This window comes from Canis aureus, chromosome 15 (genome assembly GCF_053574225.1).
Source record: "Canis aureus isolate CA01 chromosome 15, VMU_Caureus_v.1.0, whole genome shotgun sequence".
Classification (NCBI taxonomy): domain Eukaryota; kingdom Metazoa; phylum Chordata; class Mammalia; order Carnivora; family Canidae; genus Canis; species Canis aureus.
This window is the reverse complement of record NC_135625.1, coordinates 50,753,660-50,779,064: the sequence shown is the minus strand read 5'-3', so window position 1 is coordinate 50,779,064 and position 25,405 is coordinate 50,753,660. Positions and strand designations below refer to the sequence as shown.

General features: G+C 41.3%; 1 protein-coding gene across 19 annotated transcripts in view; it reads right to left on the bottom strand.

Moving 5' to 3' along the window:
- The window catches only part of KMT2C (lysine methyltransferase 2C), a 283,002-nt gene that overhangs the window by 6,545 nt on the left and 251,052 nt on the right, over nt 1-25,405 (bottom strand). For 12 of the 19 annotated variants that reach the window (XM_077849571.1, XM_077849579.1, XM_077849581.1 and 9 more), the window contains 15 exons: nt 24,284-24,516; nt 20,037-21,734; nt 15,630-15,842; nt 14,762-14,926; nt 13,182-13,323; nt 12,884-13,031; nt 11,270-11,448; nt 10,993-11,129; nt 9,864-10,113; nt 8,660-8,799; nt 8,121-8,228; nt 5,027-6,146; nt 3,976-4,112; nt 2,621-2,763; nt 2,182-2,350 (listed from right to left, as the gene is read on the bottom strand). In XM_077849571.1, the coding sequence (XP_077705697.1) occupies nt 2,182-2,350; nt 2,621-2,763; nt 3,976-4,112; nt 5,027-6,146; nt 8,121-8,228; nt 8,660-8,799; nt 9,864-10,113; nt 10,993-11,129; nt 11,270-11,448; nt 12,884-13,031; nt 13,182-13,323; nt 14,762-14,926; nt 15,630-15,842; nt 20,037-21,734; nt 24,284-24,516 (4,982 nt within the window). The remainder of the gene's footprint in view (nt 1-2,181; nt 2,351-2,620; nt 2,764-3,975; nt 4,113-5,026; nt 6,147-8,120; nt 8,229-8,659; nt 8,800-9,863; nt 10,114-10,992; nt 11,130-11,269; nt 11,449-12,883; nt 13,032-13,181; nt 13,324-14,761; nt 14,927-15,629; nt 15,843-20,036; nt 21,735-24,283; nt 24,517-25,405) is intronic. The other 7 variants (XM_077849586.1, XM_077849587.1, XM_077849590.1 and 4 more) reach the window with 5 other exon arrangements.

Below are 25,405 nucleotides of genomic sequence, written 5' to 3'. Positions count from 1 at the left end.
TAATTTCACATGTAGGAATATTCTCCAAAGGAGTGAGTCTGTCACAATACACGGGGATATTTGTACAAGATACTGATGCTATTTTGGGGGAAATGAAACAAAACAAATGTTCACCAGTTGTGGAACAGTTTAATTAATTACAGTTCATCAACATCAGGGAACATCACAGAGCCTTTAGGGAGAATCAAACAGAGCCACCTCAGTTGTCCTAGAGGATTCACTGAGGATTTGCAAGAAAAGGATGCTGCAGAAAAGTGTATGGGAATGACTTCGCTGATACATCTGTACACAGATGTGTGTGCACCATCAGGACAGTCACAGGGACCCCACTGAGCTCATGGGTTAAGAAATCACTGAAATGGGTATGCCTGAGTGGCTCAGCGGTTGAGCGTCTGCCCTCAGGGCGTGATCCCAGAGTCCTGGGATCGAGTCCCACATCAGACTTCCTGCAGGGAGCCTGCTTCTCCCTCCCTCTGCCTGTGTCTCTGCTGCTATCTCTCATGAATAAATAAATAAAATCTTAAAAAAAAAAAAAAAAAAAAGAAATCACTGAAATGATAGTAAGGGAATAAAACCGATGTCAAGAAACAGGAATGGTAAAAGAGTGAACGAGCCATTTGGGAACATTTAAAATGGAAAAGTAACAGACGTAGCCCAGAAGAAAGACACACCAGAGCAGACCACTGGATTCCCCAGGAACTGAAGAGGTTCCATTCTTGATGCAACAGCAGAAAAGAAAAGAAAGATATTGTATTTGTAATTTAAAAATGTAGCATCAGACAAGAAGATCAAGAGCACAAAGAGCTCTTAGTTGATTTTTTTTTAAGCACAAAAGAAAGATTAGCAGATGTAGAAATCACAAAACAAGGACAAGAGAAGCAGACATAGAGGGGAAAAGGAGGGCTGTGGAGACAGAAGTTCCTTCCTGTCCTCCCACTAGTCATCTGGGGGCCCCACTGTGGGGGCCAGGCCAGAAGGCAGGTCCCAGGACCCCACTGCTGGTGTGGGGTCCACCCTGTGAGATCTCACAGGTCTGATATTTATCTATAGGTTCAAACAGAAAGAAACAGATAGGAACCTGCAGAAGAATTAATACAGAAACATTCCTGAGACCAAAGGTCACAATGCTCCAGGCTGGAAAAGATCATCAAAAAAGGATGGACAGAAGGACGAAAAGGGGGGGGGGGAGGAGTTGGGGAGTGAGGAAGAGAGAAAATGATTGAACCTAAGGCACATTTTTTGTAAAATATCCAAACATCACAAACAAGAAGATGATCCTACAATCTTCCCAAGAAGGAAAACTTCCCTACAAAGGAACGAGAATCCCCTTGAGCAGAGGCGACGGAATGTAGATCAGACTTTCATTGTAAGGGATCACACTGGGTGTGAGTGGGGCTAGGTGGATGGAGTGCAGAGGTGCCATGGCAGAGAAAACAGGGAGGCAGAGCCCAACAGTGGACTTGAGAGCTCTTCTGAGGGGGAAAGGCAACAGAACTCGAGGATGCTCTAGATCTGGGCATCCTGAGGCCAAGGTACACAGTTTGTGGATGGGGACCACTGGCAGGATGACTGGGCTTAGGGACCGAGAGGTTTGGCAAAGCGAGCTTTATACTTCCATCCTGGGACATCCAAGCGGAGATGCTGAATAGGCCTAGGGTTCCTTAGGTCTGCAGCTCAGCAAGTCTGGATCACAGATGTAAAGTAAATGCTTAGCCTACAGATGGCTCTTTCTCTAAGGTATTCTACAATCTACACACCAGAAAATACAGTGCTTTCATGAAAAAAGGCTTCCTTCCAAAAGAACTCCTCACATTGGAATATCTTTTGAAACTATTTTCATTTGTATTTTTCAGAAGTATTTGAAACAGCTCTAGTGAACTCTCCACAAATCCAGTGTGTGCCAAATACAGTGGTACCTGCTTCCCATGAGCCCTCATCAAGAGGCAAAGATGCAGATTCTGGAGGTAGTCCCATTTGAGGAAGAAAAGCATCCATGCTCAAAGAGCCATATTCGGTCACTAACCAGTGTTTGCAAACTAGCAAGAGATGACAGGATTTTTAAGATGCGATTCTAATCCTGCAGCTGAATAAAATCCTTCTTCACCTACCGGATGTCAGTACTTTCTGATGGCTAGACCCCATCCTGTTGCTCCTCTTCCCAAAGACAGACTATTTCCTCACCTGGATACGAGACCGGGCCAGATAGACATTGGATTTCCACTCGGTCTTCATCTTCCGGTACTGCGAGGACTTGGAGTGGACAAACTGCTTACTGTATGGTGCGTTCAGCTCCCCCGTGACTGTGCTCTGAAAGGACTTGGATGTGCTGGTGCTGTTCAGGGTGTGAGGCCTGCACACAATGGCATGTCAACAGGAAAAAATAAAAGGAAAACTGAAGATATCTCCGAATAATGCCCAAAGCCAAGATGATTCAAATTCTTACTGACAGGAACATACATGGAAAGCCGCCTAGCAGAGCCACACGGCGAGTTCTCTAATGTGGTCGGCACGGACACAGCCAGAGACAGCAGGGTTTGTAAGCAGCAGACAAATCAAGCACAAAAACCACTAATACGCCTAGAAACCCTGGGCTGTACTATGTGAAGTTAAAACAAAATACCTTAACACAAACCTCTTGACATGGGCACTCATTTTAGGTTCAGAACGGGCACAGCCTGTGGGGTTAACGGCAAGAGGGAGTTCCATGAGAGGGTTGCGGCCATACCGAAAGGTGTAGTTCTCACAGGCCTCAACCCCAGGGAGCTGCAAAGGAGTGAAACAGACAGAAGGTTAGTTCATGTGATGAGGACTGTGGACGACCCTAACGCTGACCAAAGGATGGCCTATCTGGAACCTTTGTGGAAATAACTAGCCAATGTATTCCCTTGGCACAAAATGGTCTTTTAACTTATGTTAACATAATTGGCCTGCACTCAGATTTATTTCAATATTAATACAGAGATTTCACTTTCAAAGTGAAACTCCGTAAACGCTGACAAATGCTCCTTGAAGAAAAATATTAACCCACAGAACCACCACAGGCCAACCAACATACATTGCTGTGTGACCTTAAGATCTGATTATTCCAATCCAGTGTGTACGGACTTACAACTTAGTGCTTTCAATTTTTATATCTTTATTTGGAATTTAAAAATTAAATATAGTTAAAAATCATTGAATATGGTTTACTGTCTTGATTTCTCACTTCTTCAATCTGACTAAGATGAAGTTATCACATTCAATGTCCCAAGAGTGTAGGTGGTAATTGAGATTTACTTGTACAGTAACTTCATGTTAAGGGCCTTTCCTAGAATATACTTCTTGTGGACATACTTCACTATAGACTTAAAAGATCATTTAGGCAGGACTCTACCAAAAGAAGCAAGTAGACATATAACTGTGGCTTTTGAGGTGTCCTCTGCTTCTCCAAATAAATAAGTAAATAAAACAAAACCCACCAACTATCGATGATTTTTTCTTGTTCAAAATAATGCCTTAAAATCATACAATTTCCCCAAATTGGTGAACTTGCTTATAATCTTAAAATACAGGTAAGGCCTGGTACTCCTCCTGCAATCCAACTGCTCTGTGGTGACCGTCCCCAGCACGGGGGCGGGGGGGGGGGGGGGGGCGCGCGCGCAGGAAAGTGGGTGTCAGGGAGCAGGTACACCAGCATCCCCCCACCCATCCAGCACTGCTTGAAGGCCAAACAGTGTTTCTGTCTTTCTGTCTGCCTTGTCTTCACCCTTGAAGAGAAGCTGGAACTTGTGAGCCACTCACTAAGGGAATGTTATCATTTACTGTGGTGAATCAGAGGTGCCTTGAGAGACACGAAGAGCGCCAGGAGCCAATGCACGGGCAGAGCGCCTCCTCAGCATCCTGACTGTCACAGCCCATATTAAAACAGTCACACTGGGAACCACCAAATGCAATCAGAAAGGCAATCCCGACGCCACAGCTCGCTGAGGCACTCACTGACTCCGCGATCCGTGCCACTGCAGACACTGTTAGCCCAAACAGATCTTCTCCCTTTAGATAGGCCGGAAAAAGCTGGAGCATTTCAGACTGTTTCCTCACACATGCCACGGGCTCCAAAATTTTATCCCAAACGCCTACATACGGCCGAAACAAACAAAAACAAAACAATTTAGAACAAACCTGCCCTCTGCTAAACAGAGGGGAAAACAGGATGCAGGATAAAACAAGAGCAAAATAAAAACTGACCAACCACTTGGAGACTTACCAGTTTCCAAGGAAAGCCTTGGAGGTGGGGATCTAACAAGCCCGGTATTACCTACTTATCAAATGGCAGTTTATTTTGAGGAGAAGAATGTGTTACGTTAAGGAAATTAAACAGTGAAAGTGGAAAAGAAAGCTTAATGTAACAAATTCACACAAGAACTTAATTCATTTTCATACTAGGCATATAACTTTACATTTTTGACTGATTTAGTTCAATTAGCAGTACCTAAAAGTAAGTTTCTCTCCTCTTGGATTTAAATTAAAATATTAAATTGATATTTCATTAGAATTATCTTCAGGGCATTTTCACACATTTTTTTTTTTTAAAACTGCCAGACTTTTAAAAAAAGCAATTCCCCTGTACTTTCTGCATCAATAAAATGACAGCTTATCATCAGAATTAAATGTCCAATTTCTAGCTCCAAATCTGTTTAATACCTGGAATTCCTCATAAAAGACAATGTACAGAATCTGCTTTACATATGGTCCCTGCCTTCTGACATTAGGAGGGTACCCAATGCAAACAGCAGGCAATGTTCATCTACAAATCACTGTTTGATGTATGGACAAACACATACTCTGATTTAGAGGAAGTCTAGCAGGTGCTGAGAAGATGACAGGCAAAGAGCAGGTATAGTAACACAGAGAAGCTATGAGTTGTGTCTGTAAATGAAAAATCTGTATCTGTCTTCATACATTATGAAACAAACAAGAGAAAACAAGGAAATACGGATGTAAAACATTTGATAACGTGCTGTGTAGCGCACACACATGTGGATCTTACCTTTAGGAGAGGAATCACTTAAGACAAGATCTTCATGGCCTTGCTCTACAATTCTGATCACGAACACTGGGCGCCCATCTTTCTCCTCAATGGAGCACAGGTAACGGCAGCGCCTGTTGGCGTAGCGGGTGCTCCAGTACAAGCGGCTGGCTTCATAACCAACAGGAAAGAGTGCTTTAGGGGAATGGAACGCTTGCATCTGCTGTGGCAGCAGCTGACCAATCGTATGGAAGATGAGGCTTCCAACACGGAAGGTGTGGTCACGCTCCCCACGCTGCACGATGCTGGCGATTTGTCGCACCTCATCACGTTGAACATAGACCCGCCTGAAGACTGCAAAGTAACTTAATTCCTGCTCATGAATCCCCTTTGGTTTGTGCATGGGACAAAGCATAGTTTTATCCTTAAAAAACATGCATTGTGCTTTAATGGCGCAAGTAAAGTGATAGATGTTGGTACACCGAAATCGGTGACATCCGCTGGTGGCACCCATTTTATGGCAGAAGACACATTTCATCTGCAGACCCCTCCTTAGCGCCAGCTCCACGTTTATCAGGGCCCCAGCCTGGGTCTCATAGACCTCCGTGGACCACAGCGCACAATTCAAGTGGACCCACAGGTCTAAGTCAAGGTTGAGCAGTCTCGCTGGCCCGTCTGTCAATCCATCACCTTCCTCGTGACAAAAACAACACTTCCGGTAGTCTTTAGGCACAGGGTCAGGTTTAAGGGAAGTGCCCAACTTCTTCAGAAACTCATCTATTTCATCCTCACACGGGGGTTTGAAACTCCCCTTGGGGATTACGATGTGAATGCTCCACTTTTTCCACTTCATCCCTCTCCACTTTTTATTGATCGGCCTACAATCTTCAAACCCGCCGTGGACAGTTCTGAGCCGAGGCTTTAACTTGACTGTTACCTTGAGCTCATCTGGCTTTGCCTCTACTTTGGCTGCTTCAAACGCCGGAGGGAATGTGATGGGGGGTGATGCCGGGGGAGACACTTCCTCCTGAAGCTGCGGGAGGCAGTGCACATCAAGAGTGGAGATGTTGTTGCTGTACTGGTGAAAGGCTTTGGAAGGCATCTCTTTCACCGGAGACTGCATCATTGGAGGGGCGGATTCCTGCACAGGAAAAGGGAAGAGAAGTAGGAAGAGCAGCTCTTCTCAGGGCAGGAAGCCAAGTAGAAGGGTGTCACAGGCCTGTGCCAGGGTGGGGGTGGGGGTGAGGGGGGGTCTCTGGGGGAGCGTGAGGGGTCATGTGCAGCAGAAGCAGATGCCAAATACTAAGGTGCTGGCTAACGGGGGCAGGGCAGTGTCAGGAATCCCTCCCCAGGCCTTCTCAACAAGGCTGTATCTCTAGAGAGAATTCTGCTCCTGAACTTTCTTGGACACTCCTCTCTAGCCATAATAAAGTCAGAAAAAAAAAAAATCAATGCTGAAGAGAGGTGCTAGCTAATTTCTACAATGGAATGGTATTTTCTGTTAAACCAACTAAGAAATTCGGAACATAATCTTCTCTGAGCTTATCCCCACTCTCTGAAATTTACATTTATTAATCTTAGGCTGAATTGATTGGCATAAATGTGAAAGAAGGGGCAGTACAGTAGTCCCCTACCAGCATACATCTTATGTAACTCTTCCCTGAAGCTGGCCAGCTCTGATCCGGCTGCCAGAAGAAGTAAGAACAGGGACTTTCTCTCTGGGTACCACGGGCTTTGCTGTGCTCACATACCCCCTCCACCTGGGTATCTGAGGAGACACACTTCACATAAATCTAGGAACTGCAGTACAAATTTAAAAATTACCCACTAAAAAAGCAATTCTTTCTCTTACAAAGGTTGACATATATTTTTTTAAATATTATTTATTTATTCATGAGACAGAGAGACAGAGAGAGAGAGAGAGGGAGGGAGGGAGGGAGGGAAGAAGGGAGGCAGAGAGAGGCAGAGACACAAGCAGAGGGAGAAGCAGGCTCCATGTAGGGAGACTGATGTGGGACTGGATCCCAGGACTCCAGGATCACGTCCTAGGCTGAAGGCAGGCTCTAAACTGCTGAGCCACCCACGTGTACGTGTCCCAAGGTTGACATATTTTAACTTATTTTTCTTAACATTTTATTTATTTTGAGAGAGAGGGAATGAGTTGGGGGCGGGGACTGGGGAGTGTGGGCAGAGGGACAAGCAGACTCCCTGCTGAGCAGAGAGCCTGACACAGGATTCGATCCCAGGACCCCGGGATCATGGCCTAAGCCAAGGGCAGAAGCTTAACCAACTGAACCACTGATGCACCTCAACATACTTTAAAGTCTAAACCTATCTGCACATAATTTGATTTCATTATAATGGAAACTACTGCATATTATAAGTCTCCAGAACATTCTCCCAGCAGACAGCAGAGCAGTGATCTGCCAGGAAGAATGACTGGCAACATCACTCCATAAGGCGGCTTCCTTCGATACAAATGGTTAAAAATGTCTATCTGTATCAACCACCACAATACACTTAAATCACACAGAATCAGGTACAGTAGACCATTTCCACCAAGGCAATGAGCAAAATGCTTTCACCCCGAAATACAGAAGTAGACTTAAAATGTGTGAAAAGCTTTTCCCATCAGGATAAGATCAATAGAAGTTTTAAGTATTGTTGTAATTAAGAGATTAGTAATCACTTAAGATGTTATTAGTAATGTTAAGATATAATTCAAGCCTACTCCCCTCTTGTCAGATGAGCTGATTATTTATTTATTTTTTAAAGATTTTATTTATTTATCCATGAGAGACACAGAGAAAGAGAGGCAGAGGGAGAAGCAGGCTCCATGCAGGGAGCCTGATGTGGGACTTGATCCCGGGACTCCAGGATCATGCCCTGAGCCGAAGGCAGATGCTTAACCGCTGAGTCACCCAGGCATCCCAGATGAGCTGAATTTATCTGAAATAGCAGCACGGGCTGTCCTTCCCCAGCCCACAGAGCCTCTGCTGAGACTTCCTGCACACAGAGTGATTGATATGCGCCTGTTCTATCCATTAATGTAACCCCAAATCACGGAAGTCACTCATTATACACTGTTCACTAATTGTGACTATCCTAAGTTTACCTTGCTTTCTGAGTTTTTTGCTTGTGTGGTTGATGCATAAAGAACGAAGCAGTTATTACTACAAAAGACGATGTCCTTCTCCATTCTATTAGAGCTTTCTCGGGAATCCTGAAAAGCAAAGAGAAATGTACGGGGTTCTCAACAAGTCAAAATTTCATAAAAACAAGATCTATCCACTGTTGGCTTTTATGCTATGTTAAAAGTGAAAGTAGCTCTCTATCTCAAAAGTAAAAAAGTAACTACATGCCAATATTTAGCATATAATTTAGCCAAAGAGAAAATAAATTTATAAAAATAAACTTTATTATCCATATTTCACTCTACTTAAACATATGTGGTTCTCGTAATAACCAATTTACCAGTCTGTTGTTGCTGTTTGGTTTAAAGCTAAACATATCAAATATATGCTGAGGCTACTTCCTGGAACATGTGTCCCATGGAGCTACCATAAATAGACTCTTGCGATACAGGAGCAAAGCACTGTACAGGACGCTTTCAGAGGAGGTAGATGGTGGGTTGGAGAAGGAATACCAAAGTACCTTGCTCACAAAGGCCAGATCTCTGAAAGATTTCCTCACACCACTTCCCAGAATAACCACTTTGCAGTGACAGCACCACTGTGGTCTGAGTGCCGTGCTTTCTGCAATACCATGACTAGGATCCTTATATCCAGAAAAACCTAAATGCAGAAGACTTTCATTAGTGATTAAAGTTAATTGATAATACAATGTAGTACAAGGTATAAACTGCACTAAATCAACTTATAACACAGCTCATTTAACTTACCTTATATTAATTATTCTTTATTAATAAAAATATTTTCTTCTAAGCAGTGGTTACATGCATGGCACTGGAGCCTAAATAGAGTGACACATCTACTCTCAAGCATCTGGGGAAATGATGCTCGTATGTGAGGAGCATGAGAGAAAACTGATCCACCACGATAGATTAAAATATTCCCCATAAGTGCAAAGCGAGTGGGGTGGGGGATACTATATTTGTTTGAGAGTTAAGACGATACAAGATGTTTTATGAAAGATGAAGAGGTCCATGTACAAGAGTCTTAAATAAGTGTGATTTGGAAAGTCACAGATGGCTGAGGAGAGCTCTAGGGCCAAAATAAAAATGTGGTCAGAAAGTCTGAGCACATCATTCATGAGAGGCATGGAAGCAGAAAGGAAAACAGGGAAAAATCAGTAAGGCAGAAGCAGCTGGAGGCCGAAACCCAGCACAGGCAGCTCTTGGTAAGAATTCAGATGAGAAGTGAGAAGCGGCCAGGTCCTGAGAGCCGGGCAAGAGCCAAAACAAGACTCTGAGGGGATGAGGCGCAGAGGCAGAGGTGAGGATGAGACGGCCCTGCCCTTGGGGACTATGGCACCAGCATGCCCCTGGGAAGCACAGGCCCAACAAGATGGAAGTGAGGGTGCAAGGTCCAAAAGGAAGAGGGGACAGAAACACAGGCACCAGCCGCGTGTGCTCCTGGAAGAGAGGTGGTTGGTGTGGCTGGCCCTCACACAGATGCCAAAGCTGTGGGAAGGTCAGCAGCCCAGTACTCCCCAGGTGACATCCCAACCCACTAATGGCAAATCATACCACAGATGACAGAGAAGGATAAATTACCCAGGACTACACACCAACCTGCTACCTGTTACTTATTCAAAACTAAGTAGGATTTTAAAGAGAATAAGCTTAACTTGTGAATGGAGAATGAATGTGAGGTTAACAAAAAGTAAACTAGCTCACCATTGCTTGTTGGAGGGAATGGCCCATCAGGTTGCTTCAGCCGGTAAGAGCTTGCTAATCTGGGAGGGTTTGCAGGTCCTGGCGGAGGCCCACGAAGAAATAAATGCTGTCGACACTCCAAACCTGGGTTTACTCTGTGGCTACTGACCAAACCCATGGATGGAACATCTGGAGCGTTACTAACCTCATAGCTATTAGGGATTCGGACGTGAAGAAGGTCGGAAAATGCAGCCACCACACTGCTAATGTTCTAGAACAAAAGTGTAAACACTGTGTTACCCTGCCTAAGGCAACAGTGAGCCACAGAAGCAAACTTTGCTCTTCAGGTCACTGCTATCTGCAGGACACATACAATGCAAACAAATCCAACAAGTTTCATTTGGACTTAAGAGTCTCAGGAAAAAAAATTTTTTTAATGGACCAGTACTCCTATCAAGCTTTCCTAAACAGAAATCCTCATACAGGGATCCAATTCATGTTAAGTATTTGTGCGATGTTAGCTATCTGACTATCTGACGGGTGAAAAGGACACAGCCACAAGGAGGGCACTAAGCCTCATCAGGTTTCATAGTTGGGCAGAAACTCCCTCCAAGTGGACTCTGTCCAGGTCTGGGCAGACGTCTGCGACAGCCCACAAGAACATTCACTGTCCTACCAACTGCTAAGTTATGTGGATGACCAAAACGTCCTATCACTATACCATCAGTAAGGTTGCCAATATCCTCACAGAATTGAGAGAGAAAAAAATTCTCAGCAATTTATTAGTGTTTGATATAAGCAGCTGCTACCTCAACACTTACACTGCTTCTGTAAAACTTTTACTGTCAACAAAGTTCTTTCTTGCTGCTTCATTTTCTATGTGTAATTATTGAAAAGTTTCTCTCCACACCCTTTACTAAAAACACGAGAACACAAACTTTATTCTGTCCCGGCTTCAGCTGAGACCAATGTGATGCTTTTTCAGAGTGCTCAGAAGCAACACAGACATCTCAATGACTGCTAATCCTACCTCTCACAGGGAGTTTCTGTCCGCCATTACCCTGCTGTGCACATCTTGCTGTAAGCCACCTAACACACCTTTAAGAACGGGGGACACAGTTTATAATGTTAAAGAGTATTTTGTCTTTACCTCAGCAGCTGTAGGATGCAGAGTAATTGCCACAGATATAAGACCTGATCTGGGACCATTTGGGGATGAACCAAAAGGTGGTGTGAAAAATAAAGTGCCTGGCTCAGTTTTGATGTCATTCCTTCTAGATTCCAAACCTTAAATGGGGGGGGGGGGGGGGGAGGAGAGAAAGAAGGAAAGATGGACTGAGTGTTAATAGCTTCTCAAAATCAATATACAAACATTAGTAAACTGGCACACTGTAAAGAGAAAGAATGTGGCTGAGTACTTTCCCTACCTTTCCCAGCACTGCTAGGAAGAATAGGAATAATAGGGGATGGCACAGGCTCTGGAGGCTCCTCTTTGACCAACGACAAATCTGGGTACCTGCTGACTTCCATCCCGACCACGCTCTCAGGAGAGGAGGAGGGAACAAAGCTGTCAGGAGTATCCCGGTCACCACCATGATCCTGTATCCTGAGGGAAGAACAAACAGAACACATCAACAGGTGCAGATCCATGCCTGGGGGCTTCCTCCACCCACCGCGCCCTCTCTGTGAGCATGACTACAAGGTTCCCTTGGACAATGGCAATAATGTAAGAAGTCAAAGAGCAGGTTCAGGGCCAAAGAATAAATCTCTCAGAAAAAGACCTAAGAAACACATTACAACTATTAAGCAATTTGAACAATAGGTTTCCTCCTGACTAAACTTCAGCATCAAAGTTTAAAGACCGGCCAAAGAAAGATGATGATCAGATTATAACACAGAAGAGAAAGGATGAATACTCACACCTCTGCCAAGTGCCAGATCCCTGAGACTATGGGAACAGTGTGCAGCCAGAAAGGGAAGCCAAGTCGCACACCCGCATAGTGGCAACGCAGGGAACACTTGGTCAGTAGGGCTTCATAGGCCTTTATTTTTCTTAACTGACTAAATATGGGGAAAAGAAGAGGAGAATGGTCTAACCCAAGAAGCCAGAAGTTAACGAGGGTGACTGAGGTCAGAGGGCAAGTGTGGTCTCAAGCTGATGCTGCAGGATATTCCCAAACCTGGGGTCTCTTATTTCCCCCACCCCTGAGGAGACACTGTCATGAAAGAGAATTTGAGCAGCAAAATTATGAGAAGACTCAAGAGTGGCTTCCAGACAGAGCCCCTGTGAAATCCAGGAGTGGAGCGGATCCCCACCCATACACATCTAGGAGACTGCCTCCTACAACTACTCTCGATTCACCAGTCTAGCAATTTCTAGCAGTTAGATGCAGAAGAGAGCAAGGAGACCCGGATTCTAAATCTGGACGAGTAACTTCTCTTTGGTCCAGTTTTCATGTTAGTATAAAGGGACTTAATCTAATTGATGTCTCATCAAATAGAGGGTAGTTATCAGATTATCCAAGAAAAAGAGAATCCTCTGATGAAGTTCATTAAGAACCTTTCCTAGATATAGGTAGGTGGGTTGAGATTATCTACTAAGGGAAGCAGATTCTCCCCTCAGAATCTTGGGTCTAAAGAGCTGACACAAAGAAGTACAAAGCTCTGGATGGGATAGTCCTTAAATTTCCTTCCATGCAAGCATTCTCTGATATCTGTGACTGCCGCCCTTTTTAGACATCTGCAAACATCAATAAATGACAATGATCTTTGAAATATTTTGTGTAGAGACTCCCATTGCCTTAGTGCCTATTTGATTATTTGTTGAACTTTCTATACCATTCAGGAATTTAAAAATGTACAAACTAATTACATTCAACAGTAAGAATATTTTATAAATAAGGTTCTAAAGAAAACTATTCATCAAATGTTTACCCCTTAAATGTTTTTACATGTGATCCCTATAGGCACTCTGCTAAATATACACATATTTTAAAAAATATGAAGTAACTAAAAAATTTGTGAGAGAAAAGGAACTCTACCTTAATTCTTCCTGATTATTATGAGGTGGTGTTGGCAATGAGGCTGGAACATCAACTGTCTTTGGGCCTTGAGCAATAGCTCTGGCTAACAAGTCATCCTGTGGTCTGAATGGCAGCTGAAATGGTTTAGGTCCTAGGCTTTTGGTAACTGGAAAAGCAAAAACACATAAACAAAAAATAGATTTCATCAAAACAGATACATGGGTAGAACTTCGCAGTCTGACTGCTTTTCTAACATATACAGTTGGCAAAGGGAACACTCCTTAAAGGTGTACAACTCAGAGATGTAACATCATACCTTCATGGCTCATTAATACGCCGGCTCTTCCAGCAAGTTCTTCAGTTGTCGCAAAACCATTTGCCATCTTCTGACAAGCCATAGGAGGTGGTGTAGGAGGAAGAGAGGCAGGGGGTGTTGGAGGATTACTTAAATTATTCTGCTGCAGGAGACCAAAAAATTTTAAATTATATGCTACAGAGCAAATATGCCATGACCTTGCTAAAACTTAGTTCTGTGAATTTTTAGCACATGGAAGCAAGGCTACAGAAATGTCATCAAGATGCATCTTCATTCCTAAATGCGTACCAAGAAGAAAAATAAAGGTCCAAGGCAAGGAGGTTTTTTGGTGAAAGAAATACTCATGCTTGTATGGACAAATTAGCCATTTGCTTACTCTGCCCAGCTTGAGTACTTGCATTAAGAAGCAGTTACATTATTCTATTCATGTCTTTTTAAATCTCATTGTTATAGCCAGTGAAAGACAGCTTTAAAATTCAATCAATAAATTGCAAAGAGTTCTCAAAAGTTCAATTATTAAATTCTCATTAAGATATGCCCCAGTTCTATAAAAAAAACAAAAAAACAAAACTAAAACTTGAGAATTTGTGGTCCTAATCCTCTAATTACATACTCCTATCCTCAATATTAGAATCTGGATTGTCCAAAAGCTCTATCAGAAGCAAAAGTCACAGCAATAACACTGAAATGCCTAAATCATTAACAAATGGGAGTCCCCTCCAAACATTTTTCTCTGCTTAGCATGTGTCATCAATTTGTCATTTGTTGATTGATTGATCAGACTCTCAGGCATTGTTGGAATCTACCAGTAATACCATGAAAATCAAGTGCAAGGTGAAATTACAAATCTTGCAAAGATCTAGGATTTCATGAAGGTAATGAAGTTGTGTTGGAGAATAGCTTGCATCAGAAGAGAAGGTGTTTACAAGAGTTAGGACAGGTTCTAACTGAAGAGAAAAGCCGACAATGATAATAAATGGAGCATCACAAGAGAATGACTTTAATACTAACATAAGAAGAGAAGCCTTCCAGGAAACTGATGATACTCTCAAATATTTTTGCAAAAAAGATCATTTTACATAAGTCAGATGTGAAGTAAAGAAAGTCTAATGAGGCTGTTATAAAACGCTAAAATAATAATACCAAAAGATAAATTTTAGTTTGATTTTTTAGTTTAAGAATTAATGTCTAGTTGTAATTAGTACCTAAATCATTAGACAAAATACATTTTTCAATTTTTTCATTTTATTTTTCAGGGAAAATTGCTAACTACATTTTTAAATTCTATTTACTATGAATTTGGATTGATTTTAAGAGTTAATAAAGGTTATAGGAAAACAGGTATTTTCTCTACCATAGAAATACATGATGGATGCTCTTCACTATTTGTATTCTTACCTATAAAAATTTCAAATGTTTATGTTAGAAACTCTTCATCCAGTGAAATTTTAACCTTTTAGCTGAACTAATAAAGTTTAAATGAAACTTGGAAGATTAGATGGAAAAACAAGATAAGCTCTACCAATTCTGGCATGGTATCCAAAGAGGAAGCAAGGTAAGACCTTGGCGAAGAAACATACCTTGTAGATCAACTGAGAATAGTAATCCGAAACCCCTTCAAGGGTAGCACTGCCAAAAGTTCCTAGAAGTCGGCTCCCACTATTAAATTGGCCACTGCCATAAGGAAGAAAGTGCGCAAAGTTCACTCCAATGATTGGTTCCATTAGAGGGAGCAGAGAGAGCTGCTATTAAAAAACACATTGAAGAGTAATGTACACGGTCAACAAAACAGAGCGTTTCGCAACTTTTCTAAGACCCAAGGCAACTTAGTCCAATAAGGCTTGAGAAAAACAAGACTTAAAAATTTTGAGTATCAAAATGCTAGAATAAGTGAGAGAGACCACAGAATCTCTGAGATATATTTAAAAATGAGTTTTATTCTTATATGTCTTAAAGGGATGCTGCCAGGCATCTAACAAGAAAAACACGTTCCTTATCTTTGCTCAGCAAGAATCGGGGCATGAAGGGAGGCCAGGTATCCCCCAGTGGCACTCTTAGTGGCTGTCTCCCACCTTCTGTAACAACTACACAGGTGTAAGAATAGAGTTTACTGTGGGGAGACCAGCAGTTGCATTTCCTTGCATCCAGAGTCACAAGTAACACAGACAGTCTTTCTTGGTGCTGAGGCTGCTCCTTTTGAACACAAGTAAATCTTGACCATCACCTACCAATCCATCTAACTGCCATTTTCGGGTGCCAATAGGATATGGTGCAGTTTTGCTTGCATTTAGAAATCTACTAGACTCCTTGTTGAGACACCATTTATCCCTGTGACTACTTTAATTAGGAAATATGGTGATAAAGAGAAATTTCAGTTTAATAGGGTTGAAAAAGCACTTGATGCCTCACTTCCTTGACTTTTTAAAGGAGCTGCTCCGAGGGACTCACCTGCTTCAGGTGGGTAAAGGTGTCAGTGGTGGAGTACATAGCTTGTTTCTCCTCTTCATCCTTCTTCCTTTTCTTGGAGCGAGGTGCAGCCTTCTCCCCTGTCCTTTGAGTCCGTTTGCTTCGAGGTTTCTTGGTTTCACTTCCTCCATCTGTTTTTGGCAATTGGTTGTTGCCACATCCAAAACCACCTTGCATCTGAGCCCCCAAAGTTTGCTAATGTAATTGGAAAGGTTAAGAGATAAGTGAACTATTCACATGTTGGATTTTTGTAGCTCATGCTAATTCAGTTCCATCCTATGATACATATTCCTACCAGGCATACTAAAAGTTGAGGAAAGGCAGTGGCCTCAAATGGGCTGTTTTCTGAAATATCATCCCGTTTTCAAACATTATTCTCGAGTACAGAAATTGGTAAGCTGCGAAGTTTGAGGAAAGAACAGAATTCTGAAGTGTGGGTACTTTCCCTTTCAGAGCAAGCATTACTCCTCAGGCGGAGCGCACGGATGCCAGGGCAGACCAGAGCTCCTTGTTCCTGCTCTCTGGAAGCTGTGGAGGAAGGCATGCTCTTAGCCAGAGGCTGTGGTAGCCTCTGCACAGCGGTCTTGATGAGTTATTTTGGGATCCCCTCAGGAATGGGTGAAATACAAGGTCTGTAGAAACCACAGATAAGCTCCATAGCCCGTGCACCTTTGCTGAGAGGAACAGCTAGCCTCAGACCAATAAAAACAAACAACACTGGTCATCCAAATTAGCTCATGATTCTATATGTGACTGAGTAACAACTGCTATATACTTAAAGTCAATGAGAAGGCCTATGTATATGCTAGCACATAAACCTTTTTTCTTTTTAACCTTTGTCTTTACTTAATGGCTAAGAAAAAGTGAGAATAACCAGTCCTTGAAGAGGTTCTTAAAGGTAGTGCTATCAATACCTAAAAAATATGGGAATTCTTTTTTTTTTTTTGCGGGAGGGGGGATTCTTTTAGGGGCCATTATTTCTAAACATTATAGTTATAACTTTGCTAGATAGGTAACTACAATTGCTAGACTTATTTTGATGTATTCTGCACTAAATCTTCGAGGGTTTGAAGATTATAGTTTCCAGTTTCATTTTAAATGGCTTAGAGCATGCATGGCAACATTTTTCTATAAAAAGCCAAATAGTAATATTTGAGACTCTGCAGTCCACACAGTACCTACTGTAACTACTCAGCTCTCTGCCCCGGTACTGCCAAAGCAGCCACAGAGCATTCATAAATGAACAAGTGCGACTGTGTTCCAATAAAACTTTTTAAATTCATGGACACTGAACTTGAATTTCATGTAATGTTCACATGTTGTGAAATATTACTCTTCTTTAGAGTGTTTTTCAACCATTTGAAGATGTAAAAACCATTCTAATCTTAAAAAAGAAAGGGTAAAAGGTCTAAACAGACTCAGACTACCGATTCCAGGGTAAGATCAATGGTTCTCAAAAAGTAGTCCCCAGAGCAGCGAATGGAGTACCACGTGAGGCTGGTTTTAAATATGCAAACTCCCTTGTCCTACCTTCCACTTACTAAATCAGAAACTCTGGGAGTGAGGCCCAGCACCCTGTGTTTCAACAAGCCCTTTACATATTAAAGCTTTGAGAACCAAAGGCCTAGAACTGTGTGCCTCTCCATATTCATATGCATATGAATCGTATGGGCTCTTATTTAAAAACACATCCTGATTTGTAAGTCTGTGCTGGAGAATAAGATTGTGTATTTCTTTAAAAGTTCCCCAGTAAGTAAGGTCAATGCCTTGGGTCAATACCCAAGGATCACACTTTGAGTACCACGGACCTAAGAATGTCTTATTGGCTTATAAGAGGTTAATAATGTAGTTGCTTATTAAGTGCGTTTGGGTTAAAGCACTTTAAGTGTTTTGCAGACATTATCTCTAATTCTCAGAATTACCCTAAAAAGCAGGTATTACTACATTTCAAAGAATACTTCTAATTATAGGGGAACACAAAGGTTAAAAATCATCCAAATGTGTGCCTGAGATAAAAAGTTAACATGTTAATATATGTTTGGTTTTTTACCTATGCCTACATATATTGTGCTAAAACACAATGGACACACTTAGTATTCTTTTTAGTGGATTGACATATTATTTTCCATAATATCAAACATTCTTATGCAGCATAAATTTTAGTAGCTGCAAAAAAACCCCCACAAAACTCAGATAGTTTATAGAAATAATTTAATCAATAAATACTGTACTAAACTTATTTTCTTAAATTCCTTCTCTCACTTTTTTTCTCTTTTAGTAGATAGGACATTAGCTATTCATGTGGTTACATCTTTGCACACTTTAGAGTTTTATAGCCCTTATGCCAAATTTCTCAATATATAATAGGTAGGTCAAAGGTATGCACCTTTCACAGACATTACCAGCAAAATGTTTTTAACTCTGTTAATCCTTGCAGCAACCCTACATAATAGGGAATAGTGTTACTTCTGCTGTGTACAGATGAGGACATCAAGGTACAGAAGGGCTGAACCCGCCCAGACCATCCTCTTGTTAAGAGGTAACACAGGGAATTAAAGCAGGCTGAGTAGTAACCTCAAACTTTCCAAGAAGGCTCTACCACTGCACAGCAACCAGGAAGCTGCTCTTCTCCTAACCCCAACTTGTGTGTGAAGACACAATCAAACTCAGCATGGAGGAAAATTTTGTCTATTCAACTACTGCCACAGCACTTTTGCCTTTTGCGTGACTAGAAAGTAAATGGGATTTCATAATTTGTAAACGGAGGATAGTAAGTGCCACATGACTAAATGATATCTTCAAGCAAGTGCTCAGCATAAGAGACCTACCCAGGATATGGCAAGCCATCATTACCCCTAGTAGTAAGTCACTTGGCCCCTTGCCACCCTCCCAAATGGACATGAGACCAATGTGACACAGTCCAAACATTTATACATATGCAAATTGATCTCCTTCCTTTTTCTATCATAACATCCTCTCTATGTAACATATAATTATCAGTTTTAAGACTTAACTTCAATTCCACACACTGAGTACTTACTCTGTGCTAATACTGTATTAAGTACTGTGAATATAAAGGTCCTCAAGATGCAGTCTATGCCCTTCAAGAAGCTATTTAAGTGGTATTATAAAAACTGCTATGTGAGCACATGGGCATCAACACATTTGAGAATGGCTGAGCTGAGAAAGATCTGGAGAAGATGATTCTAGAACTGAGTTTTAAAAGAAGACATTGGCCAGATGTAAAAAAGAAAGGAGAGCAATAGGCAGAAACAGCAGCATATGGCCATACATGGAAAGGTGGAATCAGAAAGACCCTGAGGGGATTGAAGTAATTCAGTATTCCTAGGGGCACAGAATGCAGTGAGAAAGTGGTCAGAGACTGGGCATATTTGGTGGTGACAAATTGGACTGAAAAAACATTACCACTGAAGTTTATAAAAGTTACCTGAATCTATTCAAGCCAGCACTCAATCTCTACAAAATGGTCACACAAGAAAACAAAGAGTAACAACACTTGCTAAAAGAACGGCTTAATTAAATACAACCTTAAAACTGAAAATCTCAACGAAATATACCACTTCACCCCAACCAATTAAAAAATGAAAACTGTAAAATACCAATCAAGAAGCACTATAGGGAAAGCTTTATGAATACACCAGTAATGGCACTGTAGCTTCTGAAAGACAAGAAAGCAACAGTATTCAAGCAGACCAACTCTTACAACCCAAAAACCCAGTTTAGGAAATAGCTCAAGAAGTTCACTGAAATACATGGGATGGAATCTCGTAAAGGTATATTTACAAAGAACCTCTTTATACCAAAAAACAAAAACAAAAAAAAAAACAAACAAAAAGGACAAACTCAATGTTTTATACCTTAAAAAGGGCAGAATATTGATATATGGAAAGCTATAAAAAGTATAAGATTTCATTTGTACTAAATCAAGTATTAATACACTGCAACACAATGGATTCCCAATGTGTTACCTCTGGGAGCCCTGAGAGTCTCCACCAGTATTAATGGGTACAGGAGCTATGATCTATACGGAAATTATGTACTTACTTGCAATAAAGATACACTTTTTGCTTTAGCTAAATCAACTCATGTGGTAGTACTCAGCTGACAGGCACGTGTTACACATGAAATGCATTAATACATGTCTTTGATTTTTGAAGAAAAAAGTAAACAAATTATTCCTTAATATGGTTTATGGGTGTGAGTCAAAACATGGGCTCCTCAGAGGTAGAAAAAATTAAAATTTGTTCTTTAGAGTAAAAAGTAGCAAAGTAATGTTGAAATTAGTAACATGGTTGGCACTAATCTGCTGTAACTAATTTAAAACAAAGGGGAAATGAGGAAGTTACAGATTTCAGTGAGCACACTTACCAATCCTTCGACTGGGTTCTGCCTCTCAACTAGTTTGTTATCCTTTGTACAGTCATCTTCTGAAAAGCTGCCTTCTGGTTTTTGACTTAAAAGGGAAGATGATTTTTTATTTTTCAGCAGATGCTTCAGAAGTTCATTGCCTGAGTCTCCCTTGGCAGCAGGGGCCCCAGCAGAATGAGGAGGACTCTGTGCTGAGGAGACAGGACCAGCCACAGCTCTTCCTTCAGCCTCGTTCCCCGTCTGTTCCTCCCGGTCAGGCCCATCTTGGCCAGGGCACTGCAGTGGTTCAGTGGTCTCTACTTTTACCTCTTCAGCTGCAGCAGGGGTTTCCATGGAGAGCTTATCCACCTCCGGGTTTGCATAAGTCTGTGGATTTGGAGTTCCCTGTGATAAATCAGTTTGGGGCAGCTTGTTTTCTAATTCTGTACCCAGTTGGCCGGCTGCCATGTTAGGAGTTGATGGGCAGACAGGCTCCATTGACTCAGGTTCGACTTGTGGGGGCAGCTCGCCGGGTGTGTTCACTGTTGGTGTGGAGGTAGTTTCTGAGATGCTTGGGGTGGGTGGAGCAGTTATATCTGAGTGGGGGGTGGATGGAGCCCTAGTGGACTCCACATCCTCATCTTTCTTCTTCTTTCTTGTTCTTTTCTTTTTCCCTTTTTCTTCTGGGATTATGTCGGAATACAACTGGATGAGAGACTGGGCTGATCCTGGATAACTCTGTCCGTGGGTTGCTACAGGGTCTTGGCCGCAAGGGAGACTGCTATTGGTTGCTACAGGTGCTGCAGGTAAAGCAGGTGTGAACGGAGGCCTCACTGGGGATTGCTGGAAGCTGGTCCCAGAAAGCCCTCCATGCACCTGCTTCACAGAATGGAAATTTGGGCTTCCACCAGGAATCGATGGCGAGTCAGAAAGGAATGAGGGAGGTCCTATCTGCCTTCGCTCGTTGGTTTGTAGGAAAGTCTGAGTGGGAGGGGAATTCATAGATCCTTGTTGTATACTCTGCTGCTGTGAGCCCTGCCCCATTTGCTGTTGGGGCTGTGGAGATTGCTGAAGGGGCCTGGGAGGCTGGGTGAAGTCACAAGGCAGGTCAGAACCGTAGAACGGCATCTGGGAGCGCAGTGGGCCATGCTGTTGCATGCCCACCCCCTGCTGCAGAGCCCTCTGCCTGTCGACCTCCTGCATGAGCTGGATGCGCTGTCTTTCCTGCTGTTCCCGTAAGCGTTCCTTTCGTTCCCGTTCCTGGAAACTTTCGCTGAAGGGGTTATTGTCATCAAATTCCACCCGTGGTGGTGGTCCACTCTGTGGATTTACACTGGACACTGTCCCTGGTGCTGGTGTGCAAGTTCTTATTGGTAACTGGGCAACTGGAGGCGGAATCCTAGCAGGGTTGAGGGGCAGGTGGGCAGGAGCACTGGCAGGCTGCCAGCCAGGTAAACTGGGCATTCTAGCAGGGCTGCTATGCCCAGAAATGACCGCTGGGTGCTGCTGGTGCTGCAGTTGCTGTGGCACCATGGGGAAGCTGGGCTGGCTCATGGCAGGGGGAGTGGCACCTGGAACGAGGGGTGGTTGGGGCTGGACGCCTGGCATCACGGCAGGTGGGGCCAGGGCACATTGCTGCTGCTGCTGTTGCTGCTGCTGCTGCTGCTTGATCCGATAATCTTCAATCAACTCAGCATGCTCTTTCTGCTGTTTACGGATCTGGAATCATAAAGTTAGGCTTACTTATTTATCCTGCAGGTATTAAATTAGATCACTGGCTATGATTACGGTGGGGATTACATATAAGGCAGATCTTGCAGTGGCAAAAATATTTTGCTTAGGCAGTGGCAAAAATCATAAAAAATTGGATCGATAAGCACTAAAGACTGCCAATCTTTTAACAACAGGATCTTCCTAAAGTCTTTTGTAAAATTTCTTTACATATGATACACCAAAACAAATTGGAAACACATTTTTCTGAAATAAATATTTTTAAAAATCTTACCACAAAAGTCATAAACTATTTAACCTACACATCAAAAAGGTAAAACAATAAACAAAGGCTACACAGGAATCAGCTAATTGACCTGCCTTAACATTCATACAAAAAGTTAGAATAACCAGCATCTAATTCAAACTTGAACCATTTTAACAGGTTAAAATTTCATTTGTTAGGTCTACAAAATCACACAAGGTATTAAAACAAGATGAAATAGTAGCAGGTACATCACCCACCCCACCCTTACAGGCTAAAAAGACTGTATTAATATAAAACTCTTTGAATTTAAGGGCTCACACACTCAAATTATAATTTCTAAAAAAAACATCCAAAACTCTGAGGTAATATTTTTAATAATTCCTAACAAGCTCTTAATATAAGGACTGACCTGTGCCCATCAATTCATTCCAAAAACCCTTATACCCCAGTGTACCAGATGCTACAAAACAATCTCAGTAAAGATAAAGCCCATGTCCTCAGGATGCATCTTGCTCAGGAAGGGGAAGAAGAGATGCTGGTGCGACACACATGCTCTGGAACTTCCCAACCCTGGATGCATATTTTACTAATACATTGAGCCCATAATTTCTAATTGTTCTTCCACTCCATCCCAGATAGACTAGCCTGTTCTCTGCACATAATGGTTTTGGTGGGTCTCCAGTAGCTGCAGAGCTAACTTAGTTTTCTTCCTTCCTGGCCAGGGACCTGGGCTGGAACTGAGGAATTACCATGGAACTGGTAAAACAATAGAAACACACAATAAATACCTACAACAGTATCTGGAATACAGAAAGGAGGTCATACATGCCTTTCCTGTGACATTCTAAAATACTTTCAAACATGTTATCAATTGCTTATCTTAATGAGATTTTACTGGATTGTTGGCGACTCTACAGTAACAGATGATGTCTTCCATTTTCCAAGTACAGTATTCCTTCTAAATAGAATTTGATCCATAGGATTTTGATATGCAAAAGCCAGGCCCTCCTCATAAGGAATTTACAGAAAGACATCAGAAGGCAATAAAGGTGCTAAAATTACTTTATAAGAAATACCTATCATTAAAAGAATTTTACCTGCAATAAACATGGACCCATAGAGTAAATGGAGAGAGAATTGTCTCATTCCAGAACTGTCCTAGTTTTAACAACAGGGATTACACTAGAATCACTTTACTGTTGGTACATCACTGTGGTTGCTATAGCTTGGAGATGAGACATCTGAGCCAAAAAATTCCTACCCCGATAATCAGCTAGGACCCAACATATCACCTACCTCTGTGATGACTCAAGAGACTCTTGTTGTGTAAAATGATGACAATACTAGCTTCTTCAGAAAGTTGAGAAGATTAAATAAGATAACATATATGAATATGTTTACTAGTGTTCACTACACTGACAGCACCCTGATTTTTATTAATTAAGTCAATCAACTCTGGACCCTTCCTTTTATACTACTAACATTGGATTACCTTTCAATTTCCTTTAAAAAATTAAAAATGATAAAACTATTTTTGATGTACAATTCTATGAGCTTTATCGCACATAGAGATTTGCATAGCCATCACCACAATCAAGATTCAGAAGAGTTCTGTCACTCCAGAAAATGCCCTCAATGCCCCTGTTTTACAGTCAAACCCTCCTGGCCCCATGCCTAAGCCCTGGCAACTACTAATAAACCATTGTCCATCCTTGTAATTTTTGTCATTTCAGGAACTTCTATAAGTGGAATGTGTATATAATATTCCAGGATTAGCTATTAGCTTCTTTCCCTCAGCATAAGGCTCCTTGAGATCCATCCAGGTTGTTCTATATCAACAGTTTGTTCTTTTTATTGCTGTGTACTATTTCAGTGTATGGACATACCACAATCTGTCCAACTATCATTACTGAAAGATACTTGTGTGTTTCCAGGTTTTGGTGACCATGAACAGAGCTGCTATAAGTACTGTACACAGGTTTTTATTTAAAGCTAAGTCTTTGATTTACTTGGGTAATTGTTAGAAGTGAGCCCTTAACCCATTTTGAACACTACTAATATCTTATTTTAAATAAAAATTTAAAATTTTACTTCTTTTTAAGTATAATTGTTATTTCAGAATGAGCATTTTGAGAAACATCTGGTTTATAACGGAAGGTAATAGCAAAATGGTTTCATTTTTTAGGAATGTGTCTTTTACATAAAATATACCAATATATTCTAGACCAAAATAGTGAGAATAAAAAAAACATCCTATGTGAAAAAGAACAACCAGAATGCTTCAAATTACCTGTTCTAGCTGTTTCTGAACCATGCTTTGCTGTTCAGTAACATGCTTCAGTTGTTCTGCATCCTCTTCTGGAAACTCACGCCCAGCTTTCTTGGCAGTACGTTGTTTTGCTGAAAGGGCCTTCTTAGATTTTCTGTGTGCACCGATTTGTTCTTCAAGATATTTCTGCTGCATCTGAAGAAGCTGTTGGGTCTCCTGAAGCCATTCTTCATACTGCTTACGTTGTGAATCATCTAAAGAAAAAATGAAAAATTCATCTGTGTTAATTTTCTAAAGAATCCAACAATGTAAAAGTTATACAATTACATTTTGAAAGAAAATGCAGATTCACCATGACCTTGTAATAGGTGTCATGAAAACATAATACTAAATATTAGACCATAATGCAACTATCAAATAGGAGGCTTTAGAAAAATATTTATTCAAGGAAACCAAAGAATGCATCTTCTTAGTACACGTGTTAACTTCACACGTAGAAATGCTATAAATCCAATCTTTGAAAAACAGAAGACTTTTATCTAATGGAATGCTTTTCACTACTAATTATGAAACTCTGTAACCCACATACCAAGCTATTAAGTTATATGTATTAATGCAATTTTACAGAATGTAATTTTTTTAACATTTTTGAAATGTTTTGTTTGAAGAAACAAAATTAGGTATATACTAATTGAGGTACCAGAGCATGGATTAGGTATCATTTCCCATGCTAGTTTTCCTAAGTTTATAAAGTTTTCCCTATTTCTTAATAGTGAAAAAATATCCTAAACTTTTGAGGAAGGGAACCTAAACTCTCTTTAGAGACCAACATGAAGTCTATGTTTTATAAAGGAAATCCCTAAGTTAAAAACATTGGTAACTTTTGTGAATTTTACAATTTATATTTCTATAAATAAGCAAAGGTATGGAATAATTATCAACCAGGTAAAATCTTTTCTACTTTTATGACTGTCATAAATATCTCCCCAAAAAGTTATCTCTCCTCATTTTGTACCAATATTCCTTCTTTATTCTCTAAGGGCACTTTACGTCACTGATGCCAAATCCCAAAAACAAAAAAAAGGTCATTTTATGGTAGTAAAATTCAAAATATACCTTTTTGATTCACTATAAGACAAAGAA